We start from the raw sequence: 18,540 nt of genomic DNA on the forward strand, positions 1-18,540 counted from the left end.
CTTAAATGATTCATTAAAGGGCCAATGGCTCCCATGTCATTTTCTGAAGTCCTAGTTGTGATATTAGCAAGACATTTTCATACTAGAACAAGCCTCCTAAGACTTCTTCCTTCCCTCTCTCTCACTCTGTAAAGGAGAAAAGTGTGCAGTTATGTAATAAGTTATTGATTTTGCTCTTAGGGAGAGATTGAGCTGCTGAGTCTCCTGCTCTGCCGCTCTCCCAGAGGAGAGTCCCTCTGACAACAGACCCTCCCTGATGCTCACTGAGTGTTAAGGCCTTCAACCTGGTCACATATCACTTTCACCCGGTCGCCTCGGGCCAGAGCTGCTCCAAACACACACACACACGGCTGCTTTGTTGCTTTTAACACAGTGTCCGCTTGTCCAATTGCATCCATTAGTACGGATGAGCAGAGAGCAATTCGAAAAGAGAAGTGTGTGTGCCAGCGTTTAGGCAGCTAAAGGGGGTAAGCTGCCCATAGTGTGGGCCGCATGTGTGTGAATGCATGCATAAAAGAGTGTTTCGCCGGGTGTGTCGGGCTAAAAAGACTAAGCCTATCAAAATCTGCTTGTGTGTTTGTGTGCATGCAAGGGTTGATGGAGATGTCGGGACCTGTTAGTGCTGCTGGAGTTGTGAGCAGGGCGGTTGCTAGTAGGGGGTCTTTGTTTGGAGGGGAAAGAAGCCATAGAGCTGGCTCCTCAGGCAAGCCAAGGGTCAACTGCTCCGCTCATCCATCTTCCAGCCTGGCAGTGACCTGTCAGCTCGGCTGCTCACGTTACTAAGCAGAGCAGGCAGGCCTGCATTGTGCAAGCTGCTCTGTTTGCAACCATGTGTAAATGAAGTTAATATTCACTGACCCCGCGCCCAGCCCGTGAGCGACCCTGGTGACACCACGGAAATCACAACGTTGCTAGCTAAACGACAAAGATTCCTGGCTATTCACATGGACTATTTATTTCACATCACTGCAGTATTTTTGTTCGCGCTGTCAAAATATGTGCGTTTGATGGAACGACACATTTTTCGATCATAACTCCAGTAAACTATGGAGTGCCGCAGGGATCTGTGTTGGGCCCTCTATTATTCTCAATATATATGATGCCACTTGGAAATATTATAAGGACACATGGAATTAGTTTCCATTGTTATGCTGATGACACTCAAATATATATTTCATCACGGCCGGATGAAAACGCTAAATTATCCAAATTGACAGAGTGTGTTAAAGATATAAAAGATTGGATGACGCGTAATTTTCTTTTATTAAATCCAGACAAGACAGAGGTAATACTTATCGGTTCAAAAAACCGCCCACAGAACCTCTCACAATACAACTTTGACATCGTAGGATGTCCTGTTACTTTATCCTCTTGGGTGTTATACTCGATTGTAACCTGTCTTTTGAAAATCATATTTCATATGTTACAAAAACAGCCTTTTTCCACCTTAGAAACATTGCTAAGCTACGTAATATGCTATCAGTTTCTGATGCAGAAAAGTTAGTTCATGCATTCATGACCTCGAGACTAGATTACTGTAATGCTTTATTAGCCGGTTGTCCTGCATCCTCAATAAACAAGCTACAGTTAGTCCAAAATGCAGCCGCTAGAGTTCTTACTAGATCAAGAAAATATGATCATATAACACCGATTTTATCATCACTGCATTGGTTACCTATAAAGTTCCGTATTAATTACAAGGTATTGCTACTGACTTATAAAGCCCTAAACGGCTTAGCTCCAGTCTATTTAACGGATCTTCTATCGCCCTATAATCTATCGCGCTCTTTAAGATCAATAAATTCGAGGCTTTTGGTCATACCTAGGATATCCAGATCAACCAAAGGAGGGAGAGCATTTTCACATTTGGCTCCGAAACTCTGGAATAGTCTTCCTGATACTGTTCGTTGCTCGGACTCACTCTCCCAGTTTAAAACTAGATTAAAGACGCATCTTTTCGGCCAGGCATTCATATAATTTTTAATCTTACAGTTCAAACTACAATCTGGCCTCTAGTTCATAAATGCCAGAGGAGAACTGGCCCCGACTGAGCCTGGGTTCTCCCAAGGTTTTTTTTTCTCCATTAGGTCACCTGATGGAGTTTTAGGACACCATTAGGTCACTTGATGGAGTTTTTTCGGTTCCTTGCCACTGTTGCCTTTGGCTTGCTCAGTTGGGGATATTTTGGGGATATTTAATTTTATTTTATCAATCAATAAATTCCACTAGAAACAAACCTTGTTGTATTATTTTATTTTAATTTAATACTGTGAAGCTGCTTTGATACAATCTGTATTGTGAAAAGCGCTATATAAATATACTTGATTTGATTTGATTAGATTTTTCAGCTGAGTCATGTTCAGCTTCATTGAGTTTTGGTAGATTGCTGAACTTTAGTTTTGCATTACACATGACAGAAATAACATGCTTCGAACGCTGTTGGACTTTTCCATTTAAAAGCTTTTGAAAAAAAATGTTGTGTATCTTAAACCAGAAAGTGGCTGGTTATTTGTTATCAGATGTTTTGCGATTATAAGAGTAAGTTACAGCATTTTAAAGATTTTGGATGAATCCAATTTCCTAGGGGAAAGTTTGTATACATGGCAGAATAAATTGTTTATATATATTGTAAATAATCAGAATTTTTTTTTTTTTTTTTTTATTCGTGGTCATATAATTATCTATTTTAGGACATGATTGCAATGTGATCAACAGAACCCTTCATGGAAAAATATCAAATTAATGAGAAATTTGAAAACGAACATAAACTGTGTTTGAATAATAGGCAGTTTTGTGTATATGGCATTATTAATTTTTATGTTTTTCGGAAGTCGCAGTGTACTTTTACAATCGAATACTCTGAGATCCCACGTTTAAGCGAATTGAATGCTTTTTGAAGCTTTCCAAATTCACATTCAACATCTTTCTACATTTGCGGTGCTCTGCTGGGGCCGAGATGCTGTTTGCTAATGAGAAGCAGACTAAATTCTCTCTGCTCATAAAATGAGATTAAGGAGAAGAAATGTCACACACACAGAGCACTGTCTCTCAGCCAAGTTATTACTGAATGTAACTCGAAGTGAACACATTGTGCCAAAAAAGAATCAATAAAATTAGAAAGTAATACCGTTCTATGCTTTTGTGGGGACAGCTATGAGCGGCACAGTAATCAAGACTATATGAAATGATCATTTGTCTGAGGAGATGATTATTGGAAGATAGAAATGTGTGCCACATGTTCGTTTTTCATGGATCACCGGCGGTGATGCTGGGATTTGATGGAGTGCTGTATCATTTAGTCTCTAGGCAGGGATAGAGTATTAGCTAGAGTGTGTGTGTGTGTGTGTGGCTTTGGGTGTGCATGGATGTGCGTTTGTCCAAATAGGTGTGCGTCCGTGCACGTTCGGACAGGTCACGACTGCGTTTGGCTTTATAATGAGGGACCTCTGCCGGTTCGCCATTGTGCGTTCATTCAGTCTCCTCTGTCAAAGCCGCAAAGTCATCCAGACTGTGTGTCTCAGTGTGTGTGTGAGGTATAACTTGCTGATGGTGGAGGTTTGATTTAGATCTGATTAGCTGTGGTTATAGTGTTCTTAAGGAGATTTTTCACTTTTTATCTTCCAAGAAAAGACCAAATCTGTTGTTTTCTAACAGCTGTGCTTCACTTCAGGACTTCGTAACACACATGCACACAAACAAAAGGAAACAATATGGGTAAAAAATACATGTTTAAGAGGGAGGGGCTAACTCGAGATGTCTGTATAGGCTAATTTCTGGAATTAAAGTAATGCTGTAAGTATGTTTACATGCATTAATCGGAATGAATCCAATCTGATTTCAAATTCTGAAAGTTCTTCTGTTTAAATGAAACTTAAACTGTGGAATCCAATTCAAATTTTCAGAACTGGAGAGCCATCAATCTGATTAGTAACTGAATATTTGGGTGCATGTAAATGTGCTAATAATGTGTGGTTTCATTTTTTTAATGTTAAAATCTTTGTTTTTCATTTGCAAATCAATGCGAATGACGTGGAAGAGGAAGTGCAGGTGTCTCGGGATATGCTTATATTTTCTGTTTTGCAATCAGCTGCAAACAAGACCAGCATTTACACTTGGAAGGAAGCATTTCAAAGGCATTTTAAATTCTGGTGAAAGCCCAAATCCTTTTTTCCTAAAAGGCTGCTTTGTTCTAAAAGTGTTCCTTTTCACTGTAAAAGTGACATTTCATGTTTCCTTCTTTTCCGCTATCACAGAACATATCATATGCCAGGAAAGCCATCTGGGCAGATGCTGTGGGGATGAGTTGAGCTGTTGTATTTAACTGTAATGGATCTTTTTTTCTTTTTCTTTTTTGGTCTGTTTAACAGCAATAACATTTTACAGATCCTTTCAGTATTTTGCCACAATTTCATGACCGTCCAGAGAGTATTTTGAGTGTAATCGCATTTATTTGCAGTCTGCCTCACATGAGAAATGAGGAGCGAGTTGAAAGATCTGTTCTTGGCACGACGATGACCACGTCTAGCCAACACAAATGTGACTGTCAAAGCATAATGCATTCAGCAGTAATTGCAGAGATATATCCCTACTATCCTCTTCTGTTTAAAATGTACATGCAAAAGAGTAGAATTGTTGTACCATTATGTACACACAAAAAGGCCATTACATATTTGCTGAATTTACTGTAAAATGTATTTAACTTAGTGGCATGCAGATTAATTTAACAGCTGCTTTTCGTGAAGGTTTGTGCCACAGACTTTTCCTCAGTGTTTGTTATTCATCTTTTTTTTTTTATATACCTTCACAATTATCATTTATAGGCCTAATTTTCCAGAAAACATGTAACCTATTTTTATAAAATGAGTATAACTGGCACTTAAGAGACTATTTCAAATGAACAGCTGTGTTTTGGCACAATTCATGATGTTAACATTTTAACTATATTTAGGAGAGGGCTCTGATAGGCTTTGATCTGTTCTTTCTTCACAAGTCTTTCTTGTTCCTCTCTGAGGGCTTCAGAGGGCATCCTGGTGTGTCCTTCAGCACAGTGTAAGAGAATTCTAATCTTCTCTTTGTTTCTGACGGAAAGCTACTTATCTCTCCTCCACACAGGTAGCAGCCATGAATGAGATTCTTGTCTGCATCAGGAACACACCCCTAATCCAACCTGTTCGCTCTGAGTAATGCGTGGGGCACTGCGCGAATAGCTCGGAATAAGATCCATCTTTTAACATTTTAATCTGACATTTTCACAACCCTCTAATCCAACTTTCTTTTTTTCTGTAACCGCTAGTCTCTTCGTCTCAGTCTAGCAGTTGTAGGAGAAATGCAAAGGGTACAGGGCCAAAATTGGACCCCATCCTGGTGTGTTGCTTTCTTGATGCCTTTTGATTCTTCCCCTTTCCTTTGTACCCTCGGTCTGTTTCCTGGAGTTGGGTAGATTTCTCGCCCTCTTAGGAAGAAAGATTAAAATGCTTGCCACACAAGGGCTGACAGCATGGAAACAGGCTTTTTGTGAGTTTGAAAGGTTTTAGGTTCTCTCAGACTGCTTTCATCGGGGCTGGAAATAATGGTGTCTATTGATATCTACATCTTATCATAGCCAGAAAGTGTACTACATGTAATTCAAGAGTAAATATCTAATGCTAATCTTGTTTATATACTTTTCTCTTGCCTCACAGTTTAATTTAATTTAAAAGTAAATTAAATGATATAATATCATTGAAATAAATATGTTCTATTCACAGTATGTACTGTATGTATGAAATATGCAGATTATCTACTACATATGCCAAAATGTGCAGTAGCCTATACAACAGAGCACACTGCATGCGATACTGTATCCCACAATGCAATGATTTAATTAGTATTTATTTAAATCATTATTTGATTTGGATGTCAAATGTTTAGATTCGTTTTTTACAAAAATAATTATGTTAATATAATGTTGCATTTCCAGGATGTCACTCACATGCAATACTATGAGGTCATGTGAAAATAAAGTGGCATACTACATTTTGAAACATTTATAGTGAAATAATGGGTACTGTTTTATTTACTATAAAAATAATAATAATAAATAAATAAATCCTTGGCAGATTTTATGAAAAAAGAAAAGTAACAGAAATAATTTACTTTTAAAGGACTTAAATTGACTGAAGAACTGAATGTACACTAAATTGCATGTTAGGCTAATTGCTTTAAATCATGACAAAATATTATTAAAACAATTAATATAATATAAATTTAATATAAAACTTGATTTTAAAAAAGTGTGTTAAGAAATAGTCATACAAAATGTACTCTCTTTAAGTACACTTAAGTGGCCTTTTATTCCATTCATATTATCTGCAAGTACAGGTTTTTAAACATACTATTAAAGATTTGAAGTACACTACAACTGCACATTCAATACAATTATGCACACTTCACAAGGGAGTACAAGTGTGTACTGTGCAGTATTATAGCAAAGTACTATTCCATTCTGAACCTAGCCCGAGATCAGAAAATAATATACAATGTTCTAAAAAGGGCAGCCCAGAAGTTTATAGGAAATTCATTGAAAGAAAGCCAACAAGAGAAAACAACTGACAGCACAAGACCAAGAGAAAAACCAGCACTTGCTTTAGGAAAGCCTGTGATTAGGACATTTCCTCACTCTCCCTAGAGGGAGGACTGTTAGAGAATTTTGTAGTCAGTACGCTAATTTTAGACAAGTCAGCAGTTTGTGCAGTTCAACTGGACATTGTCTTGAATTTTACCTCTGGGTTGTTGTTAAATCTCTCTAATAAGTCTTTAAAAATGAGAAGGGATTCACTGTTGCAAAGGCAAAAACAGCGTTGAAGAAATAGGCTATTACTTAACCAGTATCCAAACCCTATAAAAGAATCTGCTGTCTTGCTGTGATCATCTATACATGCATGCTATTTGTGCGATTGGCTTATGTAGAATACATATTAGAAATTGAGGTATTTTTGTGGCAAAGTCTTCCTGCATTATCAGTACCGTGTTAGAAACGCTGAGAGACCATTTTTTCCCCTTCAGCTTGACCACTGAAAGGTAAATTACTGACGCTGGCACCCGCCGCCTGCTAAAGACTCTGGGAGGAGTGTCAGGCTGTTTTAATCTCTTTCTCTGTTGTTCTGTTTAACCTCAACCTGTGTTTCTAAGGGGCCGACTAATTTCTTTGTGCAGTAAATGAGGTTGCTGTTGCCTGCTCTGCGTACCCATGTCAACAAGCACATCCCATTAGCTCGCCTTCATGCTCGTGGCAGCTCGAATAAAGCTCATGCTCACCAAGTCCTTCTGCTAACTTTTTAAACCCGCCTAAGCTAGTGTTTTTCCTTTCCGTTTCGCAATTTAGCAGCCAAGCGGTTATGTTGGCAGGATATGTTTTCAATTCAGAGCAGAAATGGGCAGTTAAGTGGAGGATATCGTCTCAATGTCAGTTTCAGAGATTGGTTACCATGCTCTCAAGAGTCCCTGGCACACGGGGTCATGTAGCGCTAATTCAGTCATGATTACATGCTAGCAGACATTATGCAGCATGGCAGAAGGAGGCATAATTGGGCAAGCCTCATCTTTTTCTTCCACTGAAATAAAGCTGTCAGGAAGGGGAAAACAAAGCTATCATTTATCTCTGCGGTGGCGGGTTACTGCGTTAGCACAATGGTAGCATGTTTTTCGACTAGTTCAGTGACACTATTTGCACGTCAGCGTTGGAAGGGGAAGGAATTTGGGCCTCAGAAATGCCGTGTTTGTGCATGTCACTCATAGTAAAACCAGAGAGGTGGAGTGGAGACAGGTTCTCAGGCGGGCCCCCGTGACAGCGCTACATTTGATTTGAGGCCTAATTTGCTGGTTGGTTGCTTGTGTAAACAACTCAGGGATACTTGGGCATCTCAGACGGCGTGATAAACAAATCCTGATCGCACGGATGTAAAAATAAACCCTCCCCGCTTCAGAGACGTAAAAAGGCAGTGGAGAGTCCTCCTGTTTTGGTGATTTGTGATGGTGCTAATCTTAGTGTGTTCACGAGAGAGCCGTTGAGTGCCCGTGGGCCGGTCTTGAGCTCTCGGGCTCAGACGGAATCTTTGCGGCTCAGAGCTGAAAACTAAAACTAACAGACACACCGGCTTACCAGGGAAATTGTTTTCTGGCCTGTTACTTTCTTCTTCTTTTTTTCATTCCTTCCATTTCCCTTTTCTTGCCTTATCTTTCCTGTGCTTTTTCTTTTCTGTTTTGTCATTTTCCTTATCATCGTTTCTTTTCCTTGTACTTCTCTTGTTGCTTTTGCTTGTGTTTCCTATTTCAATTCCTGTTGCTCTTTCTCACCTTGCTTTTCCTGTCCTTTTCCTTCCTTTTCCTGTCCTTTCTACTGTTTATCTTATTTTCCTTTCCTTTTCATTTTGTTCCTTTTGCTTGCGTTTCCTTTTCTTGTTACTTTTACCGTTTCCTTTCCTTTCCTTTCCTTTCCTTTCCTTTCCTTTCCTTTCCTTTCCTTTCCTTTCCTTTCCTTTCCTTTCCTTTCCTTTCCTTTCCTTTCCTTTCCTTTCCTTTCCTTTCCTGTCCTTTCCTGTCCTGTCCTGTCCTGTTACTTTTTTCTGTTACTTTTCTTGTTCCTTTTGCTGGCCTTTCCAGTTCCTTTTCCCTTTCCCTTTTCGGTTTTGTAATTTTCCCTTTTCCCCCTGTTCTTTTTCCTTTTCCTTCTTCTTTCTTCTCATTTTAAATAGTTTAAAATCACTTGTTCTGTTTGTTTTTTTGTGTGTGTGTGTAATTACCTAATTTACATAATGAAAATGAGTATTTTTTTACTCCTAAAGTATTCCTAAAAAAACAACAACCCTGAATACCTTTTTCTTTTAACCATAACTATTTCATGGTACGCTTTGCTAGCACCACCTCCTTACAACCAAGAAGTAGATTTGCTGCTTTCAATTACAAGTCCTCACTAGTTGAGAAAGATTACAGATAACATCACATCCCTTTCCTCCTCTTCTCAGCCTCTGAGGGCCCTTGTTCTTTATGTTGCACGGCCACACCACGCTATGGTTCTGAGCAAAATACACTGTGACAAGGCTTTCATGTAGCTGAAATGGGGATACCGTATCCCTCAGCCACCCCCCATCTCAACAAGGTGTTGTTTAAAATGAGGAAATCAGCCGACCTCCTGTGCGATCACCATTTTAGTCTTGTCACGGAAAGCTGCAGTATTTTCCCCACTTTTGGAAGGCCCTGAAACAATAATGCAACTACTTGAGATATAAAAACTGGGTTTGGAATTGAAAATCAGTAGTTGTGTCCCTGGTAACAATCATTAAAATGCATAGCTGTGAACAAAGTAATATTTATCCGGTGGATGCGGGCGTGGTTGGGGTTTAAGAAAAATCATGTGGGCCCGATTCCCTCTTTAGGCTGAAGGGGGTTTTAAGCAAACAGCTGCTAAGTGTGGATTAGCGTCTCTCAGCAGTGCCGACCAAAAGGCCAAACCGAAAATAGCTTATTTCTTTTTGCTTACTGATGTGAGCCCAGCCTGTGGAAACACCCCCGAATTGTTCTCTTTGCTGTTTTTTCTTCTCTTTTCACAAGGTTAATTAACACAAAATTTACTTTGTAAATTCTTAAAAAATATATTTGGGGGGGTGGAGGGATCATTTTATTAGGTATTTAATGTTGTCTAATTATAATGCAAATAGTAATATTATGATGATGATGCTTCATTGGAAATTCAGCCCATATGGGCATATGAAATAAAGTATGGGAGTAAATGACTCATTGTCATTGGAACGTGTTAGGGTGATTCTTGTGCATAGCCTAAAGCGTTCTGGCCCTAATTTCTGCTTTGTCTCTGATCCCTGGCTGCCTGTGGGATGTCCTTTTTTCCCCTTATAAAAGGTGAAATACTGAAATAATCCATTTAAGTTTCCTATTTTCCAAAGTAACCTTGCCTCTAGGACATTTCTGACTGCTAGAGGTGGTGCAAAGGCAGGCATGCTAGAGCTTTTGGGGTGATCAGGAATATAAGGCCTCTGGTTGATGCATCATATGAGTGACTAAATGTGTGTTGTAATGACCCAGCAGAAAACGTTATTGCTCAGAGGCTGATCTTTTCATAGTTCTCAGTTATTTTATGTATCGATTTGTGTCTTAAAATGTCTACTGAGCCAATTTTTGACAACATTCATGCTATAAACAGTGTTATTTTAGTATTATTTATATACTATTATAGTATTATTAATATATAGTATGTATTAGTATTTTGAATTAGCTTTTATTTTCATATTTTGTTTTCTTTTTAATCTTTTGTAATTAATTTAGTTGTAAAAGTGTTGTCAGTTTTTTATTATTTGTTTAGTTTTATTATTTAAAAAAATATATATTTCAATAGCTTTAATTTTATTTCAGTTTTAGTTTTACTAATTTTAGTACTTTAACTTCAACTTTTTTTTTTAAGTTTAAGCATTTTATCTAATATTTATAGTTTATTTTATTTAAGATTTAACTACTGATAATAGAACAACACTAGCTATAAATACTTTGAAATTCATATTGTTAGCATATCTCAAATAAAAAATTTCGAGTTTAAGCACAGTTTGATACTTTGAGATGTCTTCTGAAACCCTAGAGAACATATAAGTTGGTCTGAAAATCTGAGAAGCTAAAACGGTGTTTACTTCTTTCCGCGGTTTATTTGATGCTATAAATTAACTAGAAGGAAGAGATGATCGGTTCACGAGCAGCTTTAACTGAGGCTCTACAGCGATCTGTCAGATCTGTTTTGTGCAGCCACAAAACGGTATTTATTGTTTAATTTTCTTTAAAAAATGACCAAATTTGAAAGGTGAGATTTTGTTTCATATCAAAAGTAAAACCTGGTCTGTCCTGTCTGTCAGTGGATTGTCAGTGTCCTCTCTGCTCCGCTATGTATTTTTCACTGCGTGAGAACATGGTGTGGCGTGAGAGCAATGTGGCTTGTTGGACATATAGCAACAGGAACTTTTTTTTTCTTCTTTTTTTCTATTCTTCTTATGATGGTGCTAAAGGGGCAGTATGATCCAAACACTTGATGATACAAAATGTGAACACATGCTAATTCTTTCTCTTTTTCTCTCCATCACCATCCAGCCTGCGGTCGTGGATTCTACAAGTCTTCATCTCAGGATCTTCAGTGTTCCCGCTGTCCCGCACACAGTTATAACGACAGAGAGGGCTCGTGGAGATGTGACTGCGAGGACGGCTACTACAGAGCCCTCTCCGACCCCGCTTCTGTCGCTTGCACCAGTGAGTGAGCTGTTTGTGAATCTCTGGTCTTCTTTCTTTTTGTTCTCTCCCTTCTCTATGTCTTTATGACTGCAAACTGGCACATCTCATTCCTACTCACTAGCAGGTCATGATCAGACAAGCAATTGTCTGCTTCCTGTCAGGTGAGATCATAATTACCAGGAGCGACAGGCCCCTATGTTTTTTGAAGGGGAACTGTGGTAGTCCTGACTCATTTGGCGCATGAGTGTGTGTATGTATATGTATATGTGCATGTGTTTGGATTCAGTTTGGTATGAATAGGCATAACATTTCTGGTAATTTCAGTCAGAAGTAATGGAAGCAGGTCTCAACAGTTCTTTCCTCTCTGTCTCTTTTTTATGTTTTCCTCCACTCCCTTCTAATAACCACCTGTCCTTTCCTTTCCTCTCCTCGGCCATCTCTCTTTATGAATAGCACAGCTATTCCTCAGCCATTGATGACTTATTTACAGAGGCCAGACAAGGGTGAAAAGAGGCGGGGAGGGAGTTCAGGGCGAGTCAATCTGCTTGGAAATATGCTCAAGGACAGGTCCAATCAGGTAGAATCCCAGGATGTGCTTAACTTCCTGAAGACAAAGAGATGGAGAAAGTGCATTCAAGTAAGGATTAAGGCTGTACAGTTTGGTAAAAACAAATTTTAACATTTGAACAAATGTTATAATTTAAGCTGCAGTAATGATGCTGCTTAGATATCAAGGCTAAAGAACAAAAAGACATATACAATCACATTGAAATAAAAATGACAAACTAACAAGAGCCTTTGACGCAGAGTTAAGTTATGTGTTGCCCATGCTCTGCTGTCCATAGAAATTAATCTTGCCAATAGAGTTACTTTTTTACAATAATGTATTAGCCTGACGTCGTTATTCTAGTCAGAATATGAGTCTGATACTGCTCCATTGGGCTGTGATTATGGGGCGTGTTTCAAACAAACCAGGAAAGAAAATGCCTCTGCACTCAATTGGATAGACCTACCTACAACCAATCAGAGCAACGGAGTAAGTGACGTATGTTCTTCATTCATCTTTCCGATCGACAAACGCCTTGATCACGGTTCTCTGTTCCTCTTTTAAAATGAATGCGCTGTCGATATCTTCTATAACAGACACGTAGTGTTGTTTTTGGCAGCCTGTTTTAATTTTAGTTTTAGTCTAGTCTTTGTGTCAAGCTGTTGTTTTAGTTTTTATTAGTTTTAGTCACGTTCATATTCTTTTTAGTCTAGTCAAGTTTTAGTCGACGAAAACTGATGACATTTTAGTCTAGTTTTAGTCAATGAAAATTGTATTTTAGTCTCTTTTTAGTAATGCAATTCTATTTAACCCAGTCAATATAGAATTTCAAACAAGGTTATCTTATTATATTTAGTATATTTAAGCTGTGATTGGCAGTTTTTTTTACCACCGCGGTTGGTATGGACCAACTACCGGCGGTGGTTGGGGGGTTATTTAAAAAAATAAAATAATAAAAACTTGTTTTATATTTCCAAACAAACACGCATGATATAACACTCTGCGCTTTGAGAGGGATGTGGGACACGAGCAGGAAAGAGACCATCGATCTCTTTTCTGATATCTTCTACTTTATGTAAATTGGTCTGAAGAGCGAATTTTATCCTCCACAATAGGGCGAGATATTTAGGCTATGTTTGAGATTGCGCTGCCAGAGAAAGTGAAACTAAAAATCACCCGCGCGTGTGAACGCACTTTAAACTTGACGCGCCTTACCATGTAACAAGCACAAACTGTGTTAAAAAGAATTTGACATGCAAGTACAAATGTAGGCTATCTGTCCTACAGCGTTTTTTCTACTTTACCACAGTAAAGAATACGAATATAATAGGCCTAATTAAAAGCGAACCAATGAAGAAACGTTTATAATCCCCTTAGAAAATGGGTGAGACGTGAGTGAAGATTTGGGAAAAGAAACAAGAGATTCCATGCAGGGATGAGTCACGATTTTTGAATATTCGATTAGTTTATTTAATTATAGAATATCGAATAGATTATGCGATTATTCTCTAAAATAAAATCTCCATGTTCTGGTGCTGATGTGGTGACGCGTTCATGTAACCAGAGACGCTGCCAATAACACACATAACAGCTGTCACAAAGAACCGGCAAAAGTAATGATTATGAATGTGTCAAATATATCAATGAGACATTTTAATGGAATAACTAATGGAATAATATTGTTAAATTCGCTGATAATCGGGTGACCACCAGATCGCAAACCAGAATTTAAAGCGACAAAGCTGTGGTTCACGCACAACTCTCTCAATTCGTCGTGACGTTATAACATTTCGTCTCATCTCGTTTTGGTCAACGAAAATGAAAAGACATTTTAGCATAGTTTTTATTTTGTAAACCACATTTAGTCTCGTTTTTATTCGTCAACAATATTGCATTATACATTTATTTTAGTCATTGTCACATGACCAGCATTTACGTCTCGTCTCGTATTCGTCAGGTGATAAAGGTTCGTTGACGACAATATTTCGTCATAATTTTCGTTGACGAAAGCAACACTACAGACACGATGGCGGAATCTACACATCGCAATTCTCCAGCGGCAGCCATCTTTGTCGTAAACTAATTCAACCCAAGCGCTCTTTGGTGACGTGGATGATTACGTTACTATTGATCATCTGTCCATCATTGTATAAAGCCCGTCCTGACAATTTGATTGGTCTGAACAGCTCTGGTTCGAGCATAGTTGCTCCACAGCGGATCAAGTCCAGACTGAACTTCCTGACCTCAAATGTTGTGGGCGGGGCTACGTTCGGCTGGCATCCAGGCTAATAATGTATTTATTTACAATGTATTTGCATTTTAGATTTTTGTATTTTAATATTGTCTAATTATTATTATTATTATTATTATTATTACTACTAAATTGAATAAACGTTTTAATTTAATGTTGTAATTATTATTAGTTGTAATTATTATTAGTTGTAGTAGTAATAGTAACTATGTTACAATTGAATTCTGTAAAAATATATATAAGTGACACGCTGAGCGTTCTAATCGCACCAGTGTGATCGTATGTGTCAAAGGGTTAAAATCAATCACGTTTCGGGGGTTAAAACTTAAACAAATTAAAACGGAGGGTGCATAAATCAGATCTGAAGGGGCAATGCCCCCTTTTGCCCCCTTGCCGGCCCTGATCCTGAGTCACATCACATGCATGCTCAGTATAGTAGATGACAAAACAGAGTGCTGAATTAAATCACAGCCTTTTTTGTTTTTAAGATGTGCACAAGGCCATATGGCGATGATTTTAATTTGGTTATTTGTGCAGCTATGATGCTGCAATAGACAACAGAGAATGACAAATGAATTTGAGTAGATGAGAGAAACATATTAGACCCTAGCTGTGCTGTTGTGGAACAGGCCAAATGTGCAGCCTATCCAATGATGACACATATGTCATGCATTAATCATTCACTATGATTTACCTCTCCCACCCTCATTCCAGCTTTCTTCTTTATTCCATTACAGTAACTCTCCCAAATTTGTCTCACCACTGCCTTACAAAAGAGATGATCACGCGAGAAGCAATTTAGTCTAATTGTTGCCCATTGCCCCCCAAAAAGAGAACAAGAGGCCTGAAATTCACCACACAATTACTCACGTCTCCTCTTCCTTCTTTCTCTTTCCCTCCAAGTACACATCAGATCTTTGTCTGCCCTGGCTGTTGTTACTCTGTCTGGGCACAAAAACGTTTACTTTTCTGCAAAATGCACACAGAATATAGGAATTAAGAGTTATCTATGGCATCCAGAGTGCAAATAAATGGTGAAGCATGCGAAAATGTGGAAACAAAGGTAATTCATAAATATAATGATTTCTGAAGGATCATGTGACACTGAAGACTGAAGTAATGACTGCTGAATATTCAGCTTTACCATGACAGGAGTAAATTACACTTTAAAACATTAAAATAGAAAACATTTTACATTTTTATAATATTATTTCTCAAAATTAGGGTGTTTACTATATTTTTGAATCAAATGTAGCATTGTTGAGCATAAGAGACTTCTTTTAATACATATACAGTACATAAAGTAGAACGTAAAGCAGTAACTACGTTAGTGTTGAACAACAGTACCGACACCATGCATCTCTAAATAAGTTATACAACTCAGATACGCAAATAATTGGTGGGGGGAGGTTGTTCTAAATCACTGTGAGTCACAGAGGATGTGGCAGGAGTTTGGGATAATAAGGATGTGACAAGAGGGAAAAAAATGCAAATCAAGGGGTAAAACAAAAAACTTTTAACAAACATAAATCGCGCCTCTTTTGAAGTGTTGTGCATTCAAAATACTCTTCTCACCAGACTTGTCTTAATTATCTCGGGATTAAGTTATTGTGACCATCTGAATTGTCTGGGATGAAGATTTCTTTTTATGGGGGAGATTTAAAGCAGCGTGGAACTGAATGGTAATTGGGGGTGAATTTACATTCGCTGAATAAACACCCTGATGGACAGCTTTTTAAATGAGCAAGGTGTAAACCTACCGAATCTTAAGCTCTGTCAATACGCTCTCAGCTCTTCAGAACACGGATTAAGAGCGGTCTTAATGAAATTCAGATTTCCTGAGTGAAAGGAATTAATATTCACTTTCAGAGAGAAAAAAAAGAAATGTAGCACAAAGTTGTACAGAAATATTAACTTATTTATTAATCCCAATTGCATGGCATAAATTCTCCCGGTTTACCTGTAAAGATAAATAGGCAATACTTAGGCAAAAGCCTGCTGTGTATTTTTTTCTTTTTAGATAGAATGAAAGTAGGGAGTTCTTGACAGCTTTCAGAGATGACATCGATCATTCGACAGCTGCGCATGGTGTCAGCACTAGCGAAGGTCTGGAAGGGGTGGGAGGAGGATGGGACTTTGTGACAGAGAGAAAAAGAGGAAAAGGGAAAGCGGGAGACATTGAAAAAGCGAGAAAGAAAGTAAGAGAAATAGAAAGAGAGAAAGTGAGAGCGCATAACCTACATAGTATCTTTTCAGTTCCCTTCAACCCCCTGGAATCATCGCCTCCGTTCATTGACGTGTCCCTGAGGGTGAGACTTTCCTTTTTTCCCACAGTTGCCAAGGCACAGATGTACAGTAGTAAACCAGCCTCTCTTGCACACCTCTCTGGCTCCGGCCCTCTATCTATAATTGGCGCATGGTACAAGTGAGGTCAAAGTTCAGGTACCATGTTTGTAGATTAAGGATTAGTGGCTGGACTGTTTAAACACGGTTCACAAGTAGCGGCCTCATTATTGGGGTGAGTCTTAAAGGGATAATCACCCAAAAATGAAAATTCTCCTTTACTCACCCTCATGCCATGCCAAAACTCTATGACTTTCTTTCTTCTGTGGCAAATAAATTAATACTTTTATTCTGTAAGGATGAATTAAATTGATCAAAAGTGACGGTGCAAAGTTTTACATTGTTAAAAAAAAAAAAAAAAGTCTATTCTTTTTTCTATTCATCATAGAATCCACAAAAAAATTAAGCAGCACAACTATTTTCAGCATTGGTGATAATAATAAGAAATGTTTCTTGAGCATCAAATCAGCATTTAATAATGATTTCTGAAGGATCGTGTGACACTGAAGACTGGAGTAATGATGCTGAAAATTCAGCTTTACATCACAGGAATGAATTACATTTTTATAATATATTCATATAGAAAACAGATATTTTAAATTGAAATAATATTTTACAATATTACAGTTTTCTGTATTATAAATGCAGCCTTGGTGAGCATAATAGACGTCTTTCAAAGCATTACATATATTGTAATTTAATACAAGTTTTAAGTTTAAGTTTTTTAGCTATTGTGTGACAAGCGTGCCAAAATTAAAGTCATTATTCACTACGAAATTAACTACAAAGTCCCATTAACTTTAATTTCATATTTCAAAAATTCCCCTTTTGCGTTTCACATAAAAAAAATAAAAAAATACAGGATTGGAATGACTTGAGGGTGAGTAAATGGCAGGATTTTTAGCGTGAATTATCCTTTACTAGGAGGAGTAGCACTAAGACAGTCAAGAGCTGCTCAAAGTGCAGATAACAACTGGATTCCTGAGTTAAGCTCCTGTACTGCTTGGCCCGAGACTTCAGGCTTCTCTCTCTCACACGCACACACGCGCGTGCACGCACACACGATCAGCAGGTTGACCTAATTAATGTTTTCTCACAGGAAAACTGCAGTGGTAAGAATCGTGACCACATCTTTACTGATTTCAAAGATGATTTTAATATCTTTTTTTCACATGCATTAACTCGCTCTTTGGTTTGGAAGGATATTCAGCTCAATCACTTGAAAATCACTGTTAGAAAACATGTCATGTGTAGCTCACGTAGCCAGACTTTTGACTAAAGGCTTAAATTTGGTCCACAATGCAGGTCATTCTGGTCAAGAACTGCCCACTTAGACAAGGAAATGCTGGCATATAAAACAATCAATCACAGTTTTTGCTTTTATATTTAAGGGTAGGGTTATCTGAAATAGATTATACCACAATAGACCGTTGTGGGAAAAATCATTCAGATTCACAATCACTCAGGCCTTGCTGTGAACGTCTGTACAGAAAACATAGAAAAATAGCAGGAATGTTTGCCGTTTTGAGTGCAATCTTCATCAGACACTTTGAACAGACTGTGGGCGTATTGAGGCTATACAATCTATAAAGTGTGGGTAAAAAAAGAAAAGAAAACTGTTTTATAAGAAGGTTGAAAAGGAAAGCAAAAAAGGTCGAGTGTGAAAGAGCGTGCCCGAGCTTTAAGCAAACTCCATATCCATTAAAAGAATAGTTTGGTTTGTGGTGGAGAGAATGAAGCTGTCTGTGGCAGATATTTGTCCCAGTTTCCCCCAGACTTCCTTCAGCGTCCCTGCAGAATCCGTCTCAAAGCAGACTGCAGAGGAGGTGACAGATTACATATATAGAAACACATATGCACTCGTGTGTGAAAGAGCAAATGAGTACGGTAAACTCAGAGGGCATTTTGTTGTTAACCAGCAGACTATGACGCTCACAACAATGCATTCAAATGAAAGACGACTGCGGGACTCTCCAGACGCCAGATGCACGCTTGACAGGAAAGTCTTGTTTTAGCCAATTTCAGTGTTATCAAAAAAAACTTTAATAATTGTCACATATTCCTTTTTATTCAAATGATGATCCCATTTATAAATTTGACTATTTTAAATGTTTTTTGTTTTGTTTTTAAATTACAT

At 38.1% G+C, this 18,540-nt stretch overlaps 1 protein-coding gene across 4 annotated transcripts in view; it reads left to right on the forward strand.

The window, feature by feature from the left end:
* epha7 (eph receptor A7) overlaps nt 1-18,540 on the forward strand; it is a 70,456-nt gene that overhangs the window by 7,743 nt on the left and 44,173 nt on the right. For all 4 annotated transcript variants that reach the window (XM_084091898.1, XM_084091899.1, XM_084091900.1 and 1 more), the window contains exon 4: nt 11,125-11,280. In XM_084091898.1, coding sequence (XP_083948024.1) covers nt 11,125-11,280 — 156 coding nt within the window. The remainder of the gene's footprint in view (nt 1-11,124; nt 11,281-18,540) is intronic.

This window comes from Abramis brama, assembly GCF_963993115.1.
Source record: "Abramis brama genome assembly, chromosome: 18".
NCBI lineage: Eukaryota > Metazoa > Chordata > Actinopteri > Cypriniformes > Leuciscidae > Abramis > Abramis brama.